The 27,994-nt window shown below is 33.6% G+C and overlaps 1 protein-coding gene and 1 long non-coding RNA gene across 2 annotated transcripts; one reads left to right on the top strand and one right to left on the bottom strand.

The window, feature by feature from the left end:
• Positions 1–5,931, top strand: LOC141569964 (uncharacterized). Its single transcript, XR_012493702.1, has 3 exons — positions 1–336; positions 860–952; positions 5,796–5,931. It is a non-coding gene; the product is annotated as an uncharacterized LOC141569964 (long non-coding RNA).
• On the bottom strand, positions 5,779–27,994 carry SULT1E1 (sulfotransferase family 1E member 1). Its single transcript, XM_019715659.2, has 8 exons — positions 27,839–27,994; positions 24,341–24,501; positions 20,307–20,432; positions 19,369–19,466; positions 16,928–17,054; positions 13,977–14,071; positions 9,553–9,733; positions 5,779–7,144 (listed from the first exon to the last, which is right to left on the bottom strand). The coding sequence occupies exons 2-8, from the start codon at positions 24,489–24,491 to the stop codon at positions 7,032–7,034; spliced, it is 891 nt and encodes a 296-aa protein (XP_019571218.1). The 5' UTR covers positions 24,492–24,501; positions 27,839–27,994; the 3' UTR covers positions 5,779–7,031.

Below are 27,994 nucleotides of genomic sequence, written 5' to 3'. Positions count from 1 at the left end.
GGGAAATGAAATGCAGCCAAGAAAAGTTGGAGCACATTCTGCGTCTTAAATTATGCCTGTACCGTCCAGAGGCAGCTCTGTATGTCATCTTTCTTAGTCACCTAGTCATAGTGGTGACTGTGGTAAAATGGCCTGTTTCAAGATAGGGAAAACTGCTTTGAGACTCTTGTCGTTATCCATATGATCAAAATACTTCTATGACATGGCTCCTTTTTGTCTCTACGTCCTGAAATCACGATGCTTAAAAAGGCAAAAATTTTAAAATCTGTGAGTTTATCAGTCTGCACAACAATGGAATTTGAAGTTGAAACTTCTCATTCAACAAAATATGAAGATGTAAATATTTTATATTATTGTTTTCTGTGAACATCCCAAACAGATATTTTCTTTGAATTTAATGGGAAAATCTAGATTAAGATTTTTTCTTGTAGTCTGCTTCAGAGCAGTAATCAAGAAAGAGCCCGAATGTCACATTGCTGCAGAATTACAGGAAGGCAAAACAACTGGAGGCAATTAGATAGTTTTACAGATTAGCCTGAAAAACAAGAGAAAAACATTCCTAGTTTGCCTCCCCACATGCCTTGCAACCAGAAAATCATCCTCAGGCTCTTAGCATGCCCCCATTTCTGCCCTTTGCAGGAGATTGGAGATTTATGTTCTAGAAAAATTGTAGAGAGATACAGCTTTAGGGTCATTAGATATAGCTGAGGAAAGAAAGTGTGTCATAATGAAAACACGGAATTTAAGTGATAAAACCCTTTCAGTTAATTTGATTGAAGTATGGAGTCCACTTAATTTGACCTCATGGGAAAGAGCTAGGGAAATAATCAACGTGACTTCACTTTTCTTCTTCCCTCAGATCTCCTGCCAAATAGAAACCGGATGGTCCAGAATCCTGTTGATGTAACCTATACAAATCAGCCTCCCAGTGCACAGTCCAGGATGGAAAATGGTGAGAATAAATCTAAGGGGGTAAATTAATGATATCCAGCACTCATCCCATGTTTCAGAGGGAACACCCTAACGTGACCCTAATAATTATTTTTCTAAAAAGCATTGTCAATTTGATTGGAGAAACATATTTTAAATATTTTTGTAGAGATACATTTTATAAGTAAATATTCTCTTAGGAATAAATTTTACAAATTTGCAGAAACTGTGTTTATTTAGACATGTACATATAATACATAAGTTTGACTATACACACAGAATATAAAAACAAAAATCAAGATTGAAATGAATGAAAAGAAATGCTTTAGTCTAAAGACGGGTTATACATAGAACAAGACTATGATTTTTTGAGGGAGGGTATTGCATCCATGTACCAGGGGTGCCAAAAAAAAGTATGCACATGACTTGTATTCATCTTTTGTTATAGGTATATATTGAGTATTACAATTTTAATACAGTTTTTTCCTTTCTTGAAATGTGTATACATTTTTTTGGTACTCTCTGTATTTCAACAAAACTTTCTTGGCTCTTACAAGGCTGAACCTATTGGCAGGGTATCACAAAGCATAGATTTCTAGTTCCTCATAACTACACTAGCTTTGGTAGTATGTACTATGGATGACATTTAAGGTGTGGATCGATTTGATGTTTTCACCATGGCCCAGCAGTCTCAAATGTTCTGATACTTTGGACCAAACATTGGGAATATCAGGGGATTCAATGCAAGTACTACCGTGTTTCCCCGAAAATAAGACTGAGCCAGACCATCAGCTCTAATGAGTCTTTTGGAGCAAAAATCAATATAAGACCCGGCCTTATATTAAACAAGACCCGGCCTTATATTATATTAAATAAGACCCAGTCTTATATTATAGTAAAATAAGACCGGGTCTTATGTTAATTTTTGCTCCAAAAGACGCATTAGAGCTGATGGTCTGTCTAGGTCTTATTTTAGGGGGAAACACAGTATGTGATGAATTCAGCATTTTCATAAGAAGAAAATGTATAACTGACTGAGTTTTAGGTGTGGCAAGGGGTTAAGAGTGAAACTGGGATGTGCTTGAACTCTTCCTAATGCAATTTTGTTCCTGCGTATTTTTAGCAATTCTTATTATGGAAAGCTATAAAAAGGTAAGAGAAGACCGTGGGAATTGATTGTTAATGTTGGAAATATTCACTGTCCTCTACTTTGCTTGTGTAAGAAGTGTACTTTTCTACCCAATGACTTTGGACTTGGCCATGATATCTTTGGCCCATTCAATGCAGCAGAAGTGAAAACACACCAATTATGTTTTAAGAAATATTGCACTTTACTGTGGATCTGTTTGTGTATTTATTTACTTATTTATATTTTTTGTTAAATTTATTGGGGCTGATATTAGTTAGTAAAATTATATAGGTTTCAAGTGTACAATTCTGTAATACATCATCTATATATTGCACTGTATGTTCACCACCTGGAGTCAGTTCTCCTTCCATCACCATGTATTTGACCACCTTTACCTTCTCATACCATCCAATTATCTATCACAGGACACTTCGGTTGATTCCATGTCTTTGCCACCATAAATAATGCTGCAATGAACATAGGGATACATATATGTTTATGGATAAATGTTTTCAGATTTTTTGGGTAGATACCCAGAAGAGGGATTTCTGGGTTCTCGTTTTCTTAGAATAAATACACACAAGTTGAATTGCTGAGTGTATGGTATATCTCTTTTCAGTCTTTTGAAAAATTTCCATACTGTTTTCCATAGGGCCTGCACCAATTTGGAGTTCCACCAACAATGCGCAAGTGTTCCCTTTTCTCCACATCCTCACCAACATATTATTTGTTGACTTTTTGATAATAGCCATTCTGATTTGTGTGAGATGGTATCTCATTGTGGTTTTGATTTACATTTGCCTGATGATTAGTGATGTTGAGCATCTTTTCAGGTGTCTGTTGGCCATCTGTATGTCTTTTTTGGAGAACTGTTTTTTCATGTCCTCTGCCTATTTTTCGATTGGATTAATTTTTTGTTATTAAGTTGTGTGAATTTCTTATATATTTTGGGTATCAACCCCTTATCAAATGTTTTATTGGTGAATGTATTCTCCCATTCATAGGTTGCCTTTTTGCTTTGTTAAAAAGTTTCATTCACTGTGCAGAAGCTTTTCAGTTTGATGTATGTGACAACATGGAGAGATTTAGAAGGTATTATGCTAAGTGAAATAAGTCAGGCAGAGGAAGACAAATACCGTCTAATTTCACTTACATGTGATATCTAAAAACAAAACAGAACAAACGAAACAAAAAGGAACTCATGGAAACAGAGACCAGAGGGATAGTTACCAGAAGGAAGGTTGTGGGGGCATGAGTGAAAAGGAGAAGAAGAATATAGTCAATAATATTGTGATAAGTTTACACAGTGACAGATGATTACTAGAGTTGGTGGGGTGATCACATTGTAAGTTATTGGAAGTGTAGGATCACACATGAAACTAATATAACCAATATAGGATTGTACACCAACTATACTTAAATTTTAAAAAAAAAGACATTTGCTTCCAGCAATATGGCTGTGTAGATATTCTGAAAGACAATCAAAAAAGAGCAACTAAGTTCTGGATAAAATATAACTATTGGTTCATTCTTTGGTCTTCTAAAAATAGAGGACATCTCTACATTTCTAAAAATGGAAGAAAAATTATCTAGAGTAGGGGCTAGCAAACTACAACCCTCAGGCCAAATCCGCATTTTCATTTGCTTTTGTAAATAAATGTTTATTTTAACAAAGTGATACATTCATTTGTTTATGTGTTGTTTTGGCTGCTTTGAAGCTAGTGACCAAGTTGAATTGTTGCTACAATGACCGACAACAATCGGTAAAATTGGAAATATTTACTAACTGGTCCTTTACAGAAAAACAATAATTTTGGGAATATTACAGAGTTTTCCCCTATTATTAAACTTTTACAGTACTATGGTACATTTCTTACACACTAATGTACCAATATTGATACATTATTATTAACTAATGTCTATATATTTTAAGAATTTTTTGTTATTACTTAATGTCCTTAATGTCCTTCTTTATCATCCCATGATCTCACCCAGGATACCATGTTGCATTTAGAAGTCATGTATATTTAGATTTCTCTTGACTATGACAGTTTCACAGATTTTCCTTGTTTTTGATGACTTTGGCAAAACAGGCATAGTGGTCAGATATTTTGCATATTTTCCTTCAGTTTCGTTTATATGATGTTTCCCCATCGTTTCACAATGATTGTAGAATTTTGAAAGAAAGGCCAACGAGGTGAAGAACCATTTTTATTACATTTCAAGGATTTCTACTATCAACATGTCTGATCACTGATGATGTTAACTGGTTGAGGTAGTATTTGCCAGGTTTCTCTACTGTAAAGATACTATCCCTGTGCACCCTACCCCTAAGCCCTTGCAGACTCTTTAGAAGGAAGTCACTCTGTAAATCCCACACTTAAGGGATGGGATGTTACACATAATTAGTTTGAATTCTCCTTTATAGGTTATTTACCTATTCGTCTCCACTTAATTATTTATTCAATCATTTATATCAGCATGTGTTTATGGATATTAATTTTATACCATGGGTATAATTCAGTACTACTTTATTTATTCTGTTGCCCAAATCAAATTCTCAGGTATTTTAGTCATATAAAGAAACTCTGTGGCATGGTTCAAATTATGTCTTATTACAACCCTCATTAATAAATGCTTATTGAGCACTTTCCAGTCTTAACACGGTATTGATTAATCAGTTAGTCAATAAACATTTATTAAGTGCTTCTGAGTATCTGAACACTTGGCCTGAAAGCATTATTCAGGAGGTCTAATTATTAGAAAATATTAAACACTAAGGTAACCAGAAATCTCTTGCTTTCTTGGAAGCACAGAACCAAAGCTACAGTGGTTACCCCTATATATCTCACCACATGATGCTATCCAAGTTCTTCATTGTCTCCAGCCTACACACACTGTAAGAGTGGGAGATGAGGTTAAGGGGGATCAAATATATGGTGATGGAAGGAGAACTGACTCTGGGTGGTGAATACACAATGGGATTTATAGATGATGTGATACAGAATTGTACACCTGAAATGTATGTAATTTTACTAACAATTGTCACCCCAATAAATTAAATAAAAAATAAAAAAAGACCAGCCCCAGAAAGATGTCAAAGAATCCCAGGGGGGTTAAAGTTTCTATTTGAATTTTAAGCTATCTCAAGTACCTTCTTTCTCCAAGGAAGTTGCAGAGAAGTTTGAACAAGCTGTGGGGAAATGTGAGTGGTTCAAATTTCAATCAGGCAAATTTGGAATATATTGGTTTACTAAGAACTAAAGTCAGAAAGATATGTGAGTTTATTCTTGTTTAGTTACATGTGGGCAACAGCAACTATGAGTTTTACAAATTATAAAATTAACATTTTATTGTACACTTTGATGTTAAATAAAAAATCATAACAAAATGGGCATTTAAGAAATCAATATGAAAAAATGCCCCACTTCACTAGCTATTAGGGAAGGGCAAATCAAAAGCACAGTGAGATATCACCTCACATCAGTTATAATGGCTATCATCAACAAGACAAATAATAACAAGTGTTGGAGAGACTGTGGAGAAAAAGGAATCCTCATACACTGTTGGTGGGAATACAGATTGGTGCAGGCACTATGGAAGGGAGTGTGGAGGTTCCTCAAAAAATTACGAATAGAATTACCATATGACCTAGCAATCCCTGTCCTGGGTATCTATCTAAAAAATCTGAAAATATTTATCCATAAAGACATATGTGCTCCAATGTTCATTGCAGATTTATTTATGGTGGCCAAGACATGGAAACAATCAAAGTGTCCTTCGATAGATGATTGGATAAAGAAGATGTGGTATATATACACAATGGAATATTACTCTGCCATAAGAAAAGATGAAATATTGCCATTTGCTACAACATGGACAGATCTTGAGATTATTATACTAAGCAAAATAAGGCAGACAGAAAAAGTTGAGAACCTCATGATTTCACTCCTATGTGGGATATAAAACTGAAAGCAACAAAGGAAACAGACAAGCAAATAAAGAAACAAAAACTCAGACACAGACAACAGTTTAGTGATTACCAGAGGGTAAGGAGGGAAGTGGGATGGTAGAAGAGGGTAAAGGGGGTCAAATATATGGTGATGGAAGGAGAACTGATTCTAGGTGGAGAGAACACAATGTGATATATAGATGATGTATTACAGAATTGTACACTTGAAACCTATGTAAGTCTACTAACCATTGTCACCCTAATAAATTTAATTTAAACAAAGAAATCAATAACAATAGTTGCCTTCAGTGATTGAGATTCTGCTTCTCATCCGACCAAAACAAAATCTTAATATTTTCCAACACTCTTCAATTTTTAATAATGCATAACTATGTTATACTTTTTTTAAAAAATAGCTTTGATTCTGAAAAATCATACTGTTGAACAGCGTGTTCAGAAATCCCTAGACATTTCTTCAAAGAGCAAGAAAACAAACCATATTTATTTATCCTTAGATTTAACCTTCTAGGTTAGGAGGATGTAATATTCTAGTAAGGCCCCAAATTTATTTATTTTTTTGTTCTGTCTCTCACGATTTTCAAAGTTCATATGTACACAAAACATACTACATAATGGGGAAAAAAAAGCCAACACAAATATAAAGAATTTGGAGAGCTTGATTATTTTTAATGAGCCTCTGACAACTCAAACTCTGTGTTCCTACACCATTCCCATAGATTATAGCTTTGTGCATATTTGTAAAAAGAAGGAAAAGGAGAAGGAGGGGGAGGGGAATGAGGAAGAGGAGGAGGAGGAGGAGGAAAAGGAGAAGAAGAAAGTAAAATAAAAAGATAATAGCAGGAAAAAAATCTTTCTTGTCTTTTTATATGAAGATCTCAATAACCATGTGAACCTGACCTTAATCTTTCACATGACTCCTTCTCTATTCATCTAAAATAGGAAAAGTTGAGGAATGATGAGAAGAAAGCTTTAATCTCAGACATATTTAGAAAACCCTCCTTAGATCTCGGTTCGTAATTTCAGTGTAGACCCCTTCATTTGCTGCTCATAGTGCCTATCAAATTTCTCATTCAGGGCTACTGTAAAGTGATTCTTCCAGTCTCCTACAATTCCTGTAACAAAGAGAAAAACAATAAATATTATGTCTTCAAGTCAGAATCATGAAGTTTTCTAATATACATCACTTTCATTTATACCGAATCAAATTTTATTGTTGTAATCCTCAATTATAGGAACAAAATATATACCAAAAATAACATACATATTTGAGTTTGCAAAGAAGGATTTGTTGTGATTGTTAAAACAACAACAAACAGCACATTTCTTTCTCTGACTCTTCCCTCTAATGTTACTTCACTGAATTTTTCTTCTCCAATTTCCTCTAAAATGTTGGGGCTCCTAAGATGAGACCCGTTGTTTTACCCATTTCCAAGATACTAAATATCATCCATAAGCTAATAACACTCAAATCCATATGTTTCCGTATCTAATTGTCTACATGATCTTGTCACCTGGATTCCATACAAGTATCCCCAAAACAACTAGTTCAAAAATTAATTCATTTTCTTCCCCACAAAATTGTGGTTCCCCCTTTGCCTCCGTAACCCAATTAACTGCAACTCAAGGTATCCAAGGCATAAACTTGGAGATTATCCCATAAACCCCTACATCTAATTCCTTATTCATATTCTGACTTGCTTAATACTCATTGCTTCCTCTCCATTTCTGCTGTTACTGACAGAGAGGCTCCTCAGTGATTCCACCCAGGTTATTATAACAGTCTAACAGGCCCTTCTCTTTTACTTTCCATCATATCTAACCCTGCCCTTGCAGAAGGAAATCATCCCATCCCAGCTCTAAATTTTCCCAGTAAAATACCCAAAAAAACAAAAGAGAAAATATGTATCCTGGGTAAGTTCTGAGGGTATAGCAGTAAGCAGCCCTTTACAATCATGACAATTAAAGTCCAATGTTTTATCTTAAAAATATGTATGGACCTAATGGGAAAGGAGACAGATATAATTTGAGAAATAAATAATTAAAGTGTAATCTGTGTGTTAACTCTCTTTTCATGGGCTCCCTCTTTTCACCCAGTGGCAGGTTATTCCTATTATTTAAAAATTTCCCTAGCCTTCTCACTGACAATTTAGTTCAAAGAACAAGATTTTTATTTATTCTGCTCCTTAAAAAACAAACAAACAAACAAACAGGGCCGGCCCTGTGGCTCAGGCGGTTAGAGCTCCATGCTCCTAACTCTGAAGGCTGCTAGTCCGATTCCCACATGGGCCAGTGGGCTCTCAACCACAAGGTTGCCAGTTCAACTCCTCGAGTCCTGCAAGGGATGGTGGGCAGCACCCCCTGCAACTAAGATTGGACATGGCACCTTGAGCTGAACTGCCACTGAGCTCCCGGATGGCTCAGTTGGTTGGAATGCATCCTCTCAACCACAAGGTTGCCGGTTCGACTCCTGCAAGGGATGGTGGGCTGTGCCCCCTGCAACTAGAAAAATGGCAACTGGACCTGGAGCTGAGCTGCACCCTCCACAACTAAGACTGAAAGGACAACAACTTGACTTGGAAAAAAGTCCTGGAAGTACACACTGTTCCCCAATAAAAGTCCTGTTCCCCTTCTCCAATAAAATCTTTAAAAAAAAGAAAAAAAGAGTTCAATTGAAAAAAAAAGTAATTGAAGAGTAACAAAGCTTTACTAAGGTCTCCGGAAAAAAAACAAACAGATATGTTTTCTCACACATCAGTAAGACCAGATGTCCTAATACATACTCTGTATATTTTACATCCCTTTGGATTTATAAACTGACTACATTTCTCATCAGACTATGTCTCCTCTCCATAGAATGTCACTTTATTATATTTTGATATTTTTTTGCTAAACAGAGCCATATTTGTTACTAAGGGTTTTGAAACTTAGTCTTTTTTACAGCTTTATTGAGGTACAATCTATATATAAAGAACTATATATACTTAATATATCTACAATTTATTGAATTTGATCATTTGCCACTTAGTCTTGAAAAATGTTGGCCACTTGGTCAAGGAAAAGCTGACTAATTGTTATAAGCTTGTTTCCTCGTCTCAAAATGAAATAATTACAGAAATTCTCTCCTGAGTCTTTGATTAAAATTGAAAAATAATGACAATTTTAAAATTATATATATTTATATAACGTACATGATCCAGCACCAATGCACACAGGCTTAGTAAATAATAATAGTAGATGTGGTGTTAGTGCTGGCGCTGAAGCTGCAGTGGCTGCTGAGCATTCTTGGTATAACATGCTGCATATACTAAATAATCAACAAGTAATAGCTATTTATTATTAGTACTAGTAGTACTAGTGGTTTATGCCTCTGAAGAACTGCTAACTCAATAAAGAGAATTCTCAAATGTAAAACAACTCTGAAGAAAACAAGGTATGAATAGGCCTCAATAGGTGTTTCCCTATAATTATTTCAACTTGTGACATCCTATAGCAATAGAGACGAATCACATGATTCTCTCACCTTTTCTCATGAAAGGAGATATTTTTTGGTTCATGACTTCATCTGGTAGTGTTGTGTAATTGGTAGAAGGATTGTTTTTCATCTCTTGGAATGAAGTATGTTGTACAATCTTGTCCACAAGCTCCTCTGATGGCTTCCTTCCAAGAAATTCTATCAATTTTATCACCTCTCTTCTGATATCCTAGGGAGAAAAAAAATATTTTGAAGATTCAGTTACTAAAACCGAACACATTACTATTTGGATTAAAAAAGAGGGAAAGAGAGAGAAACCTTAATTTATTTTTTCCCCCACTGATACTGGAATTTGGCTTCTATTGATGAACAACACTTCTTGGGGAAGTGGTATTTTTTTAACTTCTCTAAACATAATTTTCCTCATCCATAGAGAGGACATAAAAAATAAGTCACATCATATACACCATAATTTCTTATACCATATACAAAGTACCACTTTCTTACACCATATACAAAAATAAACTCAAAATGGATTAAATACTTAAATGTAAGATCTGAAACCATAAAACTTCTAGAAGAAAACATAAGCAGTAAACTCTTTGACATTGGTCTTAGCAATATCTTTTTGGATATGTCAATTCAGACAAGGGCAACAAAAGCCAACATAAGCAAATGGGACTACATCAAACTAAAATACTTCTGCACAATGAAGGAAACCATCAACAAAACAAAATAAAACCTACTGAATGGGAAAAGATATTTGTAAGTTATATGTCCAATAAGGGGTTAATATCCAAAATCTATAAGGAACTCATACAACATGACATCAAAAAACAACCTAATTTTAAAAATGGGCAACGGACATAGGCTTTTCTCCAAAGAAGATATACAGATGACCAACAGACACACAAAAAAATGCTATAAACATCATTAATCATCAGGGAAATGCAAATCAAAACTGTAATGAGATATAATCTCACACCTGTCAGAATGCCTGTTATCAACAGTCAACAAGTAAGTGTTAGTGTGGATGTGGAGAAAAGGGAACCCTTATGGAGATTCCTTAAAAACTTAAACATAGGACTACCATTTGACCCAGTGATTCCACTTCTGGATATTTATCTGAAGAAATGAAAACACTAATTCTAAAAGATATATGGACCCTTATTTTCACTGCAGCATTATTTGCAATACCCAAGATATGGAAGGAACCTGAGTGCTCATTGATATACAAATGGATAAAGAAGATGTAAAACATATATATATATATTACTCTGCAATAAAAAAGAATGAAATACTGCCATTTGCAACAACATGAATGGAGCTAGAGGGTATTAATGCTAAGTGAAATGAGTCAGAGAAAGACAAATACTATATGATTTCACTTATATGTTGACTCAAAAAAAAAATAAACAAAACAGAAACAGACTCATAGATACCGAAAACAAACTGATGGTTGCCAGAGGTGAGGGGAATGGTGGAATGGTGGTGAAAAGGGTGAAGAAGAATAAGAGGTACAAACTTCCAGTTATAAAATAAATAAGACACCGGAATGTAGTTTACATCCAGGGAAAGCAGTCAATAATACCATTATGACTTGCTTGATGACAAATGATTACTAGACTTACCATAGTGATCACATCGTAAGCTATATGAATGTCGAATCACTATGTTGTATATCTGAAATTAATATATATTATGCCAACTATACTTTAATCAAAAATATTTTAAATATAGATACTTCAAAGACTGTTAGAACACTAAATGAGGTGATGTATAAGCTCAATAAATACCTATGAATATTAACATATACTCTCAAAGACTACAGTTTCCTGTGATAGATCAAGTTTAGGGTTGAAAATATGCAAACAGCTTTAATTTTTCTCCTAATTTTTTTGTGTAACTAGTGAAAAGCAAAGGAACCAGAAAGATTAAGAAAATGTGTAAAAAGTCAAGTCCTCAGCATGGAAACTCAGAAGTAATATATAAACCATAGCTACAAACATCCCTATCTCTATGTCACTCCTATAGTGTACCCTATTATCCAGCTAAATCACTCAATGCAACTAAGTATTTGCAATACCAATTATAATGCTTATTCTGTGTGTAGTTCTTTCTACATAGAATGCTGTTCTCAAATTCTCTGTCCTACAAATTATAGCTACCTATTAAACTTCAGCTGAAGTGTCACCTTCTTTGGGATGATTTCCTTTACAATTCCAATTTAAGTTAGATGACTATTTTTACTCCCATAAATTATCATATAAATCTATTGTACCATATAATTATTCTTATAATATTTTATTTACTTGTCTGTCTTCCACAAAAAATATTGTGCCTTTATAAGTAATGTTAATATGTCTTATTCTCTACTTGATAAATTGTAGAAAAAATAGAACCTTTATTTATTCATTCTTAGACTCCTTATTGATTCAAATATAGAGCAAAGTTAAACCTGGCCATTATTAACTAAAGTGGGAAATGAGTGGACATGGACAATTTGGGTGGAAGGGGTTGAGATGGTTGGATTAGTTAATGGTCGGATTAAATAATAAATTTTGCTTGTGTACCTTTTAAATTTCCTGTCTTCAATATTCTAGTTACAGAACACAGTATTAGATAAGTAATAAACTACAGATCATGGCTGCTTCTCCTTTGAATTTGTGCTAGTGTTAAATTCTACAAATAAATTATAATTAAATTTCTAAAATATTATTTATTATTTTATTTTAAATGTCCTCATCAAAACACCTCTAGAAGTACAGCAACATGGATTTTAATAATTATATAAAGAAGTGAACTAGACATGGATATCAATTGCTTTCTTGGTGTTAATAAGGAATGAAAGAAGACATTTCTCCTGTCTTAATAAAGAGACGCAGTATTTTGTCTGTCTTTTAAAAAATTATTTGATATGTATACATTTGTGCTTAAAGAACTAAAATGACACAGTACCCATTACCTACTACCCAATTTATGGAACAGAACATTCAAAATTTGTTGAATTCTTCCATTTGCAAGTTTCCATTGGCATTCCTTTCATTTTCCATTCCCATTTCCACAAACAAGAACAACAAAAGACCTGCTACTCTGAAGTTGACCTAATCAATCATGTGCTTTACTTTATAGTTTTGAAACTTAGTACATATGTATCCCTAGACAATACTATATATGTTTTTTTTACCAATACTATATATGTGTTTTTGATATACACATGTGAAGTTTATTCCTTTTCATTGCAATATAATATTTAATTATAGGATAATAATATACATTATGTATTGATTCTTGTGTATTTGGGTTGTTTCCAATGTTTATGGTTATGGAGAATGCTGCTATGAAGATTGTTGTACCTATAACCTAAAGCACATAAGCCAGAGTTCCTCAAAAGTATATATCTACTAGTGAAATTCCCGGGTCTTATGTGCATGTTTGACCTTTGTGTATAATGACAAGCTGTTTCCATAGTGTTTGTATCTTTTTATACTACTGTCAGCAGTGTGTTACTTCTCACTGATCCACATCCTGACTAACATTTATTATTGTCAGTCTTTTTCATTGTTGTCGGACTGGTGGGTGTGAAGTGACATCTCATAGTGATTTTTTTTTTTATTTTTAATTATCCTGATTACGAATGAAACTATAAAAAAACTGGATTATAAGGACATTTTGAGGACATCAGAATTTTGCAAATTCTGTTCCAAACATTCTCTGTACTCTCTTCTTCTGAAAGTTTGAGTTGATATATATGTATCAACTCTTATCACTCTATCCTACATATCCATTACTCTCTTTTTTAAAGTATTCTATTTATCTCAGTGTGGTAAATTCTATGTAATTACCTCAGCTCCATCTTCCACATTACTAACCCATGATTTTCCATGTATTATCTGTTATTTAAACCATCTCCTGATTTCTAATTTCAATTTTTTATCATTTTGGAAATTCTGTTTTGCTCTTTTTTTTCCCTATCTGACTTGTTAATTTTAGTAGCCCTTGTTTCTTTGTAAAATTTTAAACTTCTTCTTTTATATCTTTAAACATATTAAGCATAGTTATTTTAAAGTTCTCTGATATTTCCAACATCTATAGATTTGGAGACTGGTCAGGTGACTCTTTTTGCCTGTCATGATTCTGTGTGTGTGTGTGTGTTTGTGTGTGTGTGTGTGTGTGGGTGTCCGCGTGCGCACGCGAACGCATGTGTGTGTGGTGGTCTTGTTTTATTTTGTTTCATAAACTCAAGTTCTCTCAAATTGTATCTTTGCTAATTTTTTTGACACTTGGTTTTAAATATACTCATCCACAGATTTATGTTTACTAGTTTTAAATCTGTGCTAAAGTATGTGGATTCTTATAACTTTTAGAGGTGACTACATCATTTATTTAAAAGCTGATTTTTGTCTCTAGACTGTTGTCAAATGCTACATTTTAGACATTACTAAGATGTCCATATGTTTTCAGTTTCTCACCTCCTTTATGTCTTCATAGAAAAGAAATAGCACACGTGGATTCTTTCTCATTTCCCACCAAGATTTTGCATGGTCATACCAGGGACCATAAGGAACTAAAATTAGGAATAAAAACAACATAAGGGCATAGTATCATCTGTATACAGCTTGAAAATGAGTGTTCAAACAGTAGCTACAAATAAATATAAATAAGTAATCATAGAATGAAAACTAGAGATCAGCTACACATCTTAAGCAAATTCTTATACAGTAAACGAGGAAAAGTATGTTGAATAAACAACATAAAGAAACATATTTCCAATTTTCACCATTGTGACATGGTTTATGGCACAGAGAGAAAGTGAAGAAAGTCCCCCTCCCATCAATTTGATTCAGAGCTTATGAAAGCATTTTTGAAATGTGTGTGTGTGTGTGTGTGTGTGTGTGTGTGTGTGTGTGTGTGTGTGTGTTAGTAAAGGGAGTTGAGTTAGTGGATCTATCAATGTTCTTACAATCAGAATTTAGTCCAGGTCTCTAATTTGCCATTTACAAACTAGCTTTGGCAACTGAAGCCAGTAGCTATATAATTGTTTATTATATAATACTACATGCATTTTATTGGCAAAGGGTGCTCTCTTGGGACCTTTAGTGTATTCTGACTGTAAAAAATTTAGATTTTTGAGAGGATGTGATATGACCAAATACTGTCTCTTCATTCTCTTCCTTTATCTTCTCTCACGTATATCCAAGTGTTTCACCCAATAAAAAGATGACAGAATGATATAAGATGTGTGAGTCAAAGCATTCCACTTTGCATTAAGTCATTGCATACCTTTTTTGTTCTTTGATTCTACTGGAGATTTTTCTTTAGAGAAAAAAGTTACATAATAATATTTATAGTGATCTTATTCATCTGTTTTGTGAAGGTGCAACTTTATCTTTCTTTTACAATGTGGGTTTTGATGATGTTGAGGCATATGAGGGTTGATCAAACAATACGGTGAATGTTTAAATTTAAAAAAAAAATTATTACAGTAAAAGACACATTGCCACTAATCCCCCTCAAACTATTCCCTTTCACTTCAAACACACTTACCCCATTATTCATGCCACATTCTGAAGCAGTTCCGGAAGTCCTCTGTCTTGAGTGTCTTTGTTGCATTGTTGTGGCTGCCTCAATTGTCCTGAATCATTTTGACTTTGGAGTAGAGTCAGAAGTGACACAGTGCCAGATCTGGTGAATAAGGTGGATGAGGACACACTGTAATGTTTTCATTTGACAGAAATTGCCATATTCCAGAAGCAATGTGTGACACGAAGCCTTTCCACATTGTGATAAAAAAAATATGATGAATGCTGCTGCCAAGTGCCATCCAATGGAAAGGCAGGGATCTTCAATACAAGAAGCAGTGCATCTAACCTTAGTAACAGTCTGTGACAAGTTTCAACTTGTTCGGTGTAGTCAGTTGAGTGTGAGCTATGGTTGAGAGAAGGTGTGTTTTAAAGTGTGCCATAAATCTCCTCCATCATGACAATGCTTCATGTCACACATTGCTCCTGGTATATGGCAATTTCTGTCAAATAAAAACATTTGGTGTGTCCTCATCTACCTTATTAACCAGATCTGGCACTGTGCGACTTCTGGCTCTTCCTCAAAGTCAAACTGATTCAGGACATCGGAAGCAGCCATGACAGCACAACTAAAGACTCTCACGAAAGAAGACTTACAGAATTCCTCGAGATAGTGGAAAGAATGATGAGATAAGTGCGTTCAAAGTAAGGGTGGAGTATTTTGAGGGGGATTAATGGCAATGTGTCTTTTACTGTAACAATTTTTTTTATTTAAAACATTCACTGTATTTTTTATCACACTGCCTATATTTTATTCATGATGCTGTAGTATACATTTTCCCAAAATGTAGCAACAAACACAAAGCACACATATCCTACTTTTATTGAGTCAATATTAGCTTCTATGGTTATCAAAGTGCTATTATTATTTTCCTTACAACCGTGTTTCCCCAAAAATAAGACCAAGCCGGACCATCAGCTCTAATGCGTCTTTTGGAGCAAAAATTAATATAAGACCTGGTCTTATTTTGCTATAATATAAGACCGGGTCTTATATAATATAATATAATATAATATAATATAATATAATATAATATAATATAATATAATATAATATAATATAATATAATATAATATAATATAATATAATATAATACCAGGTTTTATATTAATTTTTGCTCCAAAAAACTCATTAGAGCTGATGGTCTGGCTAGGTCTTATTTCCAGGGAAACACGGAATTATCACTACAGGATCAGAATGGCCTTCTTCAGTTAATAGAATCTCTTGAACCCTTTTTTCCTCAAATCTAAATATTCAATTGCTCTAGAATGGAATTAAATAAAAAGGCAAAATTTCCTGGAATTTCTGCTCAAGTAACTCTCGCACTATTCTGAGGAATGTAGTTGAATCATTTAGACTGTACACTGGGTAAAATGAATAAGAACTCTGTAGATATTCAGACTTCTTTGTGAATTCTGGACCCTCCTAACACCTGAACTTGGGAAAAATGGGGCATTCTTTCTCCCCTATTCCTTTCTTCTTGTTGTTCAATGGAGTTGTAACAACATGCTTTGAAATACTTTTCTAATAAAAACAGACAAGACAAAGAATTGGACACTGAGTTTCAATCTTAAAGAGAAAAAATGTTACCTCCAAATCCCAAGTATACTTCTATATATTTTTAGGCATTGAACTGACCTGTCATATTCCACAATTTGCCATTCACATCTGGAAACCCTATGGTTTCTCTAAAATTAAAGAGCATCTAGAACATATGTGTTTTAATTAAGGATCAGGAAAGATAACAGACCAGAAAAGATGACCAAAATTTTTGCTTAGAGATGCCATTTGTCTTGTATCATTTACCTTGAAAGAATTCAGAGAAAATAAGTTATTTTACCTTCTCCATCCATGAATTTCTCTACAAACTCTGGAAAAGATCCAGGATTTGGATGAGCAGATACCATTAGAAAGAAATAATAATAAGAAACAGCCACATCCTTGGCATTCCGACAAAGATAGATCATCTAAGAGGATAAAATCAAATATTAAATCACCTAATATTTTTCAAGTATTAAAAATACTTCAAGACTTAAAAAGAAAGCATTTATGTTTTCAATTATAAACATAATACATATTTGTTTTAGAAAGTCTATAAAATATATAAAATTATAAAGAAGAAAAGTCCTTCAATAACCTGAAGTGACAGCATCTTTTGTAGTGTTGTTCAATGTTAGTTCTCTACATTTTTATGCCATTTTCACATATAATACCTCATTTGAGTGTCACAATTCTATTGATACAAATTGGGCCAGATAGATAATTATCCCCAGTTTATATGAAGAAACTAAACTGAAGCTGAGTCAGAATGCATCACTGGGAATAAATCAAAGAGAGTAAATGATTTGGTAAATCATTCAGTCAACAATAAAGTCCTCCGATTTTTATGCTATACTACCATGCTGTATACTAAAGGGGAAAAAAAGTCCTATTGTTTCCACACTCATAATTTTAACAACAAACAGACAAAAAACATGTGTAAGAGGGTTTGTGTGCACATTGATCTCAGTGAAAATATAACCTTCAACAACACCCTGGTGAGTTTCTGTTTTACCTGTAGTGGAAACACCAACAAATTAACAACCAGGAACGCTTGATTTTAGTTGCTAGTTCTAGCATTAAGAAATTCTATCATCTTGTGCAAAACACCAATTATCTTAGAACTAAATTTCACCTGTTTCCTTTTTTTTTCTTCCACTTTTTTATCACTTATATTTTCTGGTCCACACCTTCATACACACTTTCACTAATAGTCTCAATTCATCTGCCTTTTTGTCCCGCAGTGAATATCCTGGAAATACTCAGAACATGAATCCATCCAACTATTTTCTACGCTTTGATGATCTCTGATGTAAGAAGCAATTTTGAGAAGACTGCGACTATTGTAAAAGTATAGTATCTATTTCCATTTGAAAAGTAAAGGAGGCTATCACCCATTCTTCAAAGGAAAAATAAAGTAACTTAGTCAAATCTCTTGAAAGAATGGTAATGACACATCTAGAAAATATACTGAGAGAGCGTTATGTATTGAATGAATTCAGCAGAATGTATATGGTCTATCTTGGATTGCTTATGGTAAAAGAAAACAAAGAAACATTGGGATCTACAGAATTTTGGATCATGGATCTCAGAAAACGTCAAATACACCATGTAACAACAGAGTACAAAGTGGAAATGTTTCATGACTGTGATAAATCACCTTTTGGATTAGTAATAACTGCATATGGTACTTTAATAACTCATATATGTGGTATGGGTCATAGTGTATCCTTAAAAAAGCTAGAAAGGCATTGATAAACAGTATCAGTGTTCCAAGACTTAATGTTTTGTATGTATTTTTGGTTACTCATCATTTTTTCTAAAAAGTGAAACTGATCATGTTAATCATCAGCTTAATATGTTTATAACTCCTCATTATCGTGAAATAGAGTCCAAACTTCATAATTTGACTTCAACGTCTATTGTAATCAAGCCCTAGCTTATCTCCCTTCACTCATCCAGCCAATATGTACACTCAATTTTCTAGTTAAACTAAACTGGTTTCAAATCCCCCCTGGGTTGCCTCTGGGATTATACAGACTAACCATTGTGCATTCTGCAAATATTTACTGAGATGTTACTTGCTCTTGGATGCCTTCCCAGCCCTCAATAGGCTAGAATTCTTCTCTTGCTTGACCTGTGACAATGCATTGCCTATTTACTTGTCCCTTTCCCCCAATGGACTATGTGTCCATGAAGACAAGGACTGCATATGTCTTGTTAATTGTTATATTGCTGGTGTACGATAGGCACTCAGTAAATAATTATTATATAATATTTGTCCGGTTTATCTCTGTCTAGTTCATTTGCATACCTCATAGTACCAAGTACTAAAGTTTGCAAAAGGAGTACATTCAATATTCAATACAGTCAGTACTAATAACAAATACAAAAGTAGCTACAATTTATTGTTTACAATATGCTAGGTGCTATGTTAAGCAGTTTATAAACGCTATTTCATTTAACCTTTATAACAACTATATGAGGAAGATGCTACTGTTAACCTTCTTTTACAGAGGAGGAAACTGCCTTAGAGAGTTTACTTGTTTTATTCAGAATCACCTCTGGAGTTGAAATTAAAATACAGACTCTGACTATACTGACTGTAAGCTACATTTGTTAAATATTTATAGATTTAATGAAAGAAAACATAAACAAGTTGTATATGACACTGTTATGACTTGAGCATTCTAAAATTTCTTTGAGTTGGATAAAGTTTTAAGAATACTTGACTCTGGTTACCTTACAGTTCTTTTCCCAAAATGAGGCTGGAAGAAGCGTCACTGAGAGATGAGTCTTCACTATTCTAGGAGATGCCATTTGTTTTAATTGTTTTATTCCTGATTTTTAAAAACAATGAAAGGTTAGGCAACTTCAAAACATAAATATTTATATGGCATTTATAGATATTTTAAAAATAGAAGTAACTTTAAGATACTACATTATATTTAAATAATAATAATAATAATAATAATAATATACTCACTATAAAAGATTAGATAGAGGAAATTATAGAGAAAAAATAAGATCAAATAAAATGTTACCACTTTAGAAAAATCATTATTAACATTTTGGTGAATAGCCTCCTATATAAATATATCTCTATATGCCCAGAGTCATAGCCATTCAAGTACCACACACACACACACACACACACACACACACACACACACGAATTTTTAATATTTTCTGACTGCCTTTTTTCCTCAATATGATACTGAAACTGCAATGTTGAAAACATATGACATCCTAAAATTTTTAATGATTTTACAGTGTTATTATATCACTTTTAAATATTCTTGTGTTGACTAATATTTATGGTGTTTCTCATTTTTCACAATATTAAAATTATCTGTGAATATCCTTTTGCATAGCTCCTAAAAAAGAAATATAGTTTTCTAGTGTTTAAAATATCATCACATGTAGCCCATACAGAGATAAATGCTCATATTGATTGCTAGGCTCTGCTGAAGGCATTTATGAGCTACCTTTATTCACTCTTTTCCAGACACATGCTATACCATAAACTCTGTCAAGATTTAAATTTAAATTTACATGCTTTGCTATATGGGAGACATAATACTAATTGCCACTCTTGCGTACAGTCTCTTTCCTTGCATCATCTACATTCACACTTAAAAATATATTCATATAGCTTTTAAAATCAATTTAAACATTACCATTCATCATCTCTTCTTTTCTGCATTCCAGGAAAGGTATTCGATTAAAAATGACATCTTCTTTGCATTTTTCCACGTCACCCTCTTTATAAATCATGTACACAATTTCACTAACCCAGGTGGTGCCTGTTAAAATTAAACAAACCTGAGACTCTCACTGACCATGCTGGGCTGAAGATAGAAATGATGAATTTATAGCTAGGTGAAGTAGATTGGTACCAATGCAATATTATTTGAAGGGTGTCACAATAGCCACAGGACTTAAGAATTATTTTCTCTAATATTTAATCTAATAGGACCCCAAAATAGCCTCAATAAATAAGGATGAATATTATAGTAAAACATACCTGTGGTAGGAGTCTCAATTTGTCCATGATGAACTGTGACATTATGCAAGCTGATAATAGTTTGGATCTAAAGTTTTACATTTAAAAAGTAAGGAGGCGTCTTCCTAGTTAACAAGGTGTAGCTGTGGTTAAAAGCAAGAGCTTCCAGTTCTACCTAGTGTGAAATATTGTCTTAACCAATCATTCACTAGCCTAGAATCATGCTTGAGTTACTTAATTTTTATGTGCCTCAGTTTTGTTTATGTGACTTACCTAACTGCTAAGCTCATTGCAATTACTTTTCTATGAAAAGTACTTGTCAGAGTGGTAAGCACTCAGTTCAGATTGGACATGTATCATCATCACCATGTTGTTATCATCATTTACCTAATAGAATATAAGCTCATTCCATGCAGAGGTCAACTTGTATACTTGCCTTTGTACCCTATGCACATAATTAGTGCTGAGCATATTGCAATGCCAATAAATACACGATTATTAATTTATTTTATTCTTATTTGCCTCTAGCTTCAACTCCCCAGGCTGTACTGAAATTGCTCTACTCTTATTGTGTTATTTCAGGTCATGTTATTGTGTCCTGTAAAATCCCCTGATCTTTATTTTTTTGCAAAGACAATGAGCATTTTCATCAGAAAATTATTGAAAGCTGGACATTCAGCATATATTCTCCTCAGAGCAGGTCTTCTGCAGACAGATATGAGTAGGGAGTTTCATTATAACCATTATAGAATGAGACAACAAACTTCAGAGCACTGTAAAATTTCAATATGATCATATTCATTTTACTTTTTGCTTATTTCTGGTTTGATTTCAATGTCTCTAGAATTCCATATGCTTTGTTTATGTCCTGTTTATAGAAGATCATACATTCACCTCTAGTAATTTACCACCCTTCCCCTTCTCTCCTTCCCCACTTCTCAATAACCCCAGCTATTTTGTTAAAGGCAATTCACTTGAAAAATGAAGAAAAAAAAAAATCTCCTACCAAAAATGACTCCCTGCTCCCTGTCCTGTTGTGATCAAAAGCCCTTTGAAAGTCAGTTCTGGTGAGCTAGGGGTGGGGATTAGAGAGGTGGTTCGTGATAGAGAGCTTTATTTCTAGGAAATCCAAACTGAAAAATAGGCATGTACGTGTATGTGTGCGCACACACACATTTATCCTTCAGAAGAATGGGTCTGCTTATGAATCTCGCAGGATCAAAGGGTCTTAGGTCTTAGGATGGGTTAATAGAAATATAGAGGCTCATATCCATAGGGTTTTTCTTCTGTGTTGCTATCTATGTGGACCACAATATGCTATCATTGCAAATATAGTTATTGTGGGAACTATATATGAAAGGTAATGTAGAGTGTGTTGGGGGGGATACAAAAGTGATTAAAACCCTCATACTCCTGGTAAAACTCATATTATTATGACTATTTATTATTTGATTCATGGCTATAATATGGACCACTACATTTAGGGGATGATGTAAATCATATTAATCAGGATGGTGGAAGGGAAATATATTTATAAAAAAGATTGGTTGTTTGAAGTACATGAAGCTATTAAGCCAAGACAGAAGGCTGAACAATATATATGATAGTTATTTTCAGGTTCTAGTAACTGTATCTGGAAGAGATACATCCTCTGGATTAGTGTTTTATGGATATTTTGTTACATAGGCATGGATGATTAAATTATTGACTATTTGTGATTAATTAAATCCCCACCTCTTCTCCCTCCCTAGCCTCATCCCATGACCCCACTGACTCCTCTTCTCTTTATTTCTTTGTTTCTGATCCCACATAACTTGGGCTTCCCATGCAACCTCATGGCTGTGAACCCACCTACACCTGTTATCTTTTTACTTTCAATTTCCATTACTACTTTTTTCATTATCTCTGCATTTTCTAAGTCAAATTCTTTAGAGAATTTGGTCACGTTCCTCTTATCTGAGCCAGACTATGTCACATGTCTATGAACTTCCTGTTTCCAGGTCAACTGTCCTCAGAAGCTAAGAGTGGGGTCACTTGGTTCTTTTGAAGAAGGTATTTGGATTTATGATGAAATGTCCCATGACAAAAAAAAAAAAGTAAGGAGGCTTAAATAATAGATGATACACTCAAATATGCTTTCAAACCACAAACTTTACAGTTAACTTCTTATTCCTCATTTTGAGTCAAGTTGAGAGGATATAGAAAATAATAAACCTGTTCCCTGTCCTGTTGTGATCAAAAGCCCTTTGAAAGTCAAAAACAATGTTCAGTAATTACAACACTTCCTTTTTCTTAAGATATTATAATACAGGTGGGCACAGGGATTTAAAGAACTACAAAGGAGGAACATTTAATTCAGTATGCTGCTGCTGATGCAATGTTTCGACAAGGAATGCCTTCAAGAGAACATAATAATTGAGCTTAGCCTGAACAAATTAGTGGCATAAATGCACCAGTTTTGTGAGATATGGAAGGGTTTTACCAAGCAGAAGAACTGTCTTCTCCTTTTTCTTTTCTTTTTCCTTTTTTTTAAATCAAAGGTTAGATATTTAAGAATAGTATAGTAGTGAGGAAAAGAATGGGAAATAGATTGTAAAGCCTAAATCAAAGAGTCTACCTGAAGAGATGGGTGGGGATGAAATACCTTGTAGTTCATATTAAAGAATTCGAGTTATTTTCTAAAAGTTTGGAAAGGCATTGACACACATTAAGAGCAAGATTATCAGGGTTGTGTTTTGGAAGAAGTCATCTAGTGGCAGAGTAAATAAAAGAATGGAGTGAAGGATCAATTAGAAGAGAGACAATGGCGCATTATCACTTTGTGATGGGTGTAAATATCTAATCATTATGTTGTTTTGTACACCTGAAACTAATATAAAAAACATTAAAAATAAAAAAGAAGACAGACAAGAGACTTGTAAGAGAGTGACTGTGATGTACACATATCTACAAGACAAAAGGGGCAAAACATTTTGATTGACTGCATTTGACAGGTGAAGAAGCAAGAGGAAGAGAATCTGGAATAGTTCTCAGGTTTCTTCTTCAGATGACTGGTATTGAGCTGACATTGATTCTGACAGGGAAGAGAAGTGAAGGAACAGATTTAGTAGTAGCCTAAGACATATTAAGTGCTGAACATATTTAACTGCTAAACATAACAAGAGAGAAGTCTTAACTGGACCATTCTAACTCTTAAAGGTCTATTATTATATGACTCGGAACTATAATTAACAGCTGAGCTAATCTCAGAAAAAAAAAGATGTTGTTTAAAAATGAAGTTTTGGGCATAGACTTATAAAGAGGAGCTGGTTAGCTGAAAAAGAGTTTTTGTTGTTTTTAATCTTAATCTGTGAAAATTGGTTATACTTTATATAACCATGACAATAATGACGTAAGGTAAACACAGTTAGTAGTTTTATGTTTAGTTTATGATTTTATATTCACCCATGTATATTACATAATTTTCCAAAGTGGTCAATAATACCCATTTTTTTCAATATGCTGCACAAGTTATAGGTATGGATTGTGGTCTTAGAATAGAGCTATCATAAGCTACTTTTTTATGCTATTTCTAAACTACTATGTCTGTCATTATTTAATATGAAGAATGAGTGTGGTGGAAGTAAACAAGTTAATATTTACCATTCAAGATGGGTTTATCATTTCTAGGAGAAAAGGGTATAACTTAGACATAACAGGGAGACTTACCAGATTTGGGATAAGTGGCAATGACAATGTCATCTGGTCTTGCCTCAAATGTCTCCACATCATCCCAATATTTGACAAAATCTTTATACATTAGAATTCCATGGACTCTGGCAAAGTATTGAAAGTAGTCCTGTTTAGAAGAATCCATCATAAATTGTACACTAAAAAAGAAAAAAAAGGTTATGTTTCCCACTTTGCATGTACTTTATGTTTTAACATTAATAATAGATCTGGATACTAAGGTTTCCTGGCTGTCGATCATTTCTTAGCTGTTGAGCATATGGGGTAAATGTATATTAAAGAAGTATATAACATAGTCTTGGTGTTTTTAAGAGTTTCTAATCCTATTAAGGAGATCAGTCTAATATATAAAAAAATAATAAAGCACAAGGCATTATAAAGTAAAATATTTAAAACTATGTAAAATATGTGTACATTTATATTACCATATTTATATGTAATATTTATACATAATAAATTAGATAATGAATGAAAACAATAGAGCCTTCAAGTTTTCTGTCAAAATTGCTAGGCATATAAATAGAAATACAACAATATTTTGGGAAAGAATCACTTTGATTAATTATGTCTACATTAAATAACAATAAAGATTGATGGTCACATTTTATAGCTATTGCCAGATCTCAAAGTCAGAACTTCCTTAGTTCCTGAATATCTTTCATTTAATGAAACAATTCAAATGCTTGGTGAATGTATTTAAAAGAAGATGAAATTATGACACTGTAATGGATATCTAAGACAAGGATTCTTGAGGGTATGAAAATTTCCTCTGTGACCTCTGACATTACCCTTACTTTTCTCTCTCACTGAATAATCAGTAAAGTAGTAGACAATCCCATTGACTGACTTGTCTGAAATTTATAAGTTTAAACAAGATGGTTGTCATTTGGTAATTCATCTCCTGATCCCATAACAACATATTTCATGTTCAGGGTTAGTTGTAGAATTTTAATTAAGCAAAATTTATTTCATTGGCTTTCAACTTTCAGTACCATTCCCCTCCCCAAATTACCCAATTTTGAGTTTGTGATAACAGCATTTCAACAAATGTTGTCTTATTTATACTTTTATTATATATATATATATATATATATATATATATATATATATATATATATATATATATTTAAGTTTATTGGGGTGACAATGGTTAGTAAAGATACATAGGTTTCAAGTGTACAATTCTGCAATACATCATCTATGTATCACATTGTGTGTTCACCACCCAGAGTCAGTTCTCCTTCCATCACCATATATTTGATCTCATTTACCCTCATCTACTACCCTCCTCCCTCCTTACATTCTGGTAACCACTAGACTATTGTCTATGTCTATGAGTTTTTATTTATTTGTTTTTCTTGTTCATTTGTTGCTTTCAGTTTTATATCCCACATCAGTGAAATTACATGGTTTTTGATTTTTTCTGTCTGATTTATTTTGCTTAGCATAATAATCTCAAGATCCATCCATGTTGTCACAAATGGCACTATTTCATCTTTTCTTATGGCAGAGTAGTATTGCACTGTTTATATATACCACAACTTCTTTATTCAATCATCTACGGAAGGACATGTAGGTTGTTTCCAGGTCTTGGCCACTGTAAATAAATCTGCAGTGAACATTGGAGCACATATATCTTTATGGATAAATGTTTTCAGATTTTTTGGGGTATATACCCAGGAGAGGGATTGCTGGGTCAAAATAAAAAGGCAACCAACTGAATGGGAGAAGATATTTGCAAACAACACCTCTGATAAGGGGCTAATATCCAAAATATATAAGGAACTCATACAACTCAACAACCAAAAATCAAACAATCCAATTAAAAAATGGGCAGAGGAACTGAGTAGACATTTCTCTAAATGGGACATGCAGATGGCCAATAGACACATGAAAAGATGCTCAACATCACTAATCATCAGATAAATGCAAATAAAAACCCCAGTGAGATATCACTTCCCACAAATTAGAATGGCTATCATCAATAAGACAAATAATAACAAGTAAATTCTAACTTAACTCTTTTAAAATCTCCCTCTCAGGTATACCAGATGTAATCTCCTCAAAAGTATAATATTTTAATTGGGAATCAGACTTGTTTTGATTGGGTAATAAGTTGATTTATCAACTCCTCTTGTTCTGAGAAAACAGATTTTTCACTAGAAGAAATATGTATGAAAGACTTAGCTGCTCTGGCTACTGATTTGTTTATTCATGTGAACAACTTAATTGATGTTCTGCTGAGTTCGTAAGAATTGGCTTATAGTCAGTTGGGAGTAGCTGATTGATCATTAAAGAGTTGGATGACTTTTGGCCTCTCCTTCATTATCAATTTTGGACTCAAAGTTAAACTAGGTGGTATATGATAAAATCTCTTCTTTTTGTTTAACTTCTTTTGGTAAATTATCTTTTATCATGATGTATGGACACACCCTCTAGCTGTTCTTTCTCAGAAGATGTATTTCAGTTAGTAGTTTTCAATTTTATTTTCTGAGTACACAGGTTACTTTTTGTATAGAAATGCCAACAAAAAAATTGTTAAAACTGTGATTCATAAATTCAATTGAATTCAGAAAGAGTTTTTCTTCTTTTTCTCTATATTTCCTCTTTCCTTACTCTTTTTTAACTTCCTTTCTTTGTCCTCCTCTCCTCCATCCCACAATCTGCCTTTCCAGCTGATACTCTATGTGAGTGCCTACTTCATCCTCAGGCACAGTGTGAAGGGCTGGGATACCATGGTGAATAGAGATGCACAGTGCTCACTTAGTCCTCACCATCTTGGACTTGCCTGGATTTGGGGAAAGTGGCTAAAAGCAGAGAATATCCTTTTGTGCATCATTCTCTCTCAGGCCTCAGCACTGTGTCACAAAGTAGATGCTCAAAAATACTCGTTAAATTTAACTGTTATCCCAAATCTCTCTGGGCTCTTTAGTTTCTACTAAGGACTCCTAGATAAAATAAGTACAATCCTGCCAAAGATCTACTTGTCAATGATTTACCAAGGACTTGTATTTCTGCTGTATTTATCTGATGTCTCTTGCTTAAAAGTAATAGTAATGTTTGTAAGACCCAAGGTATTAATAGACTGCTTCTGACATATTTCCACACAAGTGAACACCAGACTAGAAGTCTGTCTTCAGTCAGTTTCTACCTTGCTTGATTTGTTTCCTAATCAATAAAATTGAGAACATGTCCAGCAAGGAGCAGGACTAGCAAGGTAACTATGATACAGCAGTTTTATGTTAAAAGCCTTTAAACAGCAAAGCAATACATAAATGCAAGTTGTTATTTTTAATGACACACAAGTGACTTAAAAAGGCTTAAGTGCTTTACATTATTAAGCGACAAAAGTATTAATCAAGACTTTATACTTCCTGTATTTCCTTTTTTTAATAGTTTCATGATATACAATTTGCACCTTTGTTTCCTGTTTCTAAATCTAAATATTAGTATCAGTAATAATAATAAAAGTACAACCTGTTCAGATGACCCGGTAAAAGAAACTGGGTGATCCAGTGTAGTTTTCCTTGAATCTCCACTCAGGTTTTAAACTGCAAAAAAGATGAGAACCACTTGTGCATTTGGAATGTTTCTGAGGAGTTTTTATTCCAAACGCCAGAGAAGGAGGCGGAG

Source organism: Rhinolophus sinicus, linkage group LG02 (genome assembly GCF_036562045.2).
Source record: "Rhinolophus sinicus isolate RSC01 linkage group LG02, ASM3656204v1, whole genome shotgun sequence".
Lineage (NCBI taxonomy): Eukaryota > Metazoa > Chordata > Mammalia > Chiroptera > Rhinolophidae > Rhinolophus > Rhinolophus sinicus.
The sequence above is the reverse complement of the archived record's forward strand: the minus strand, read 5'-3'. Positions and strand labels throughout refer to the sequence as shown.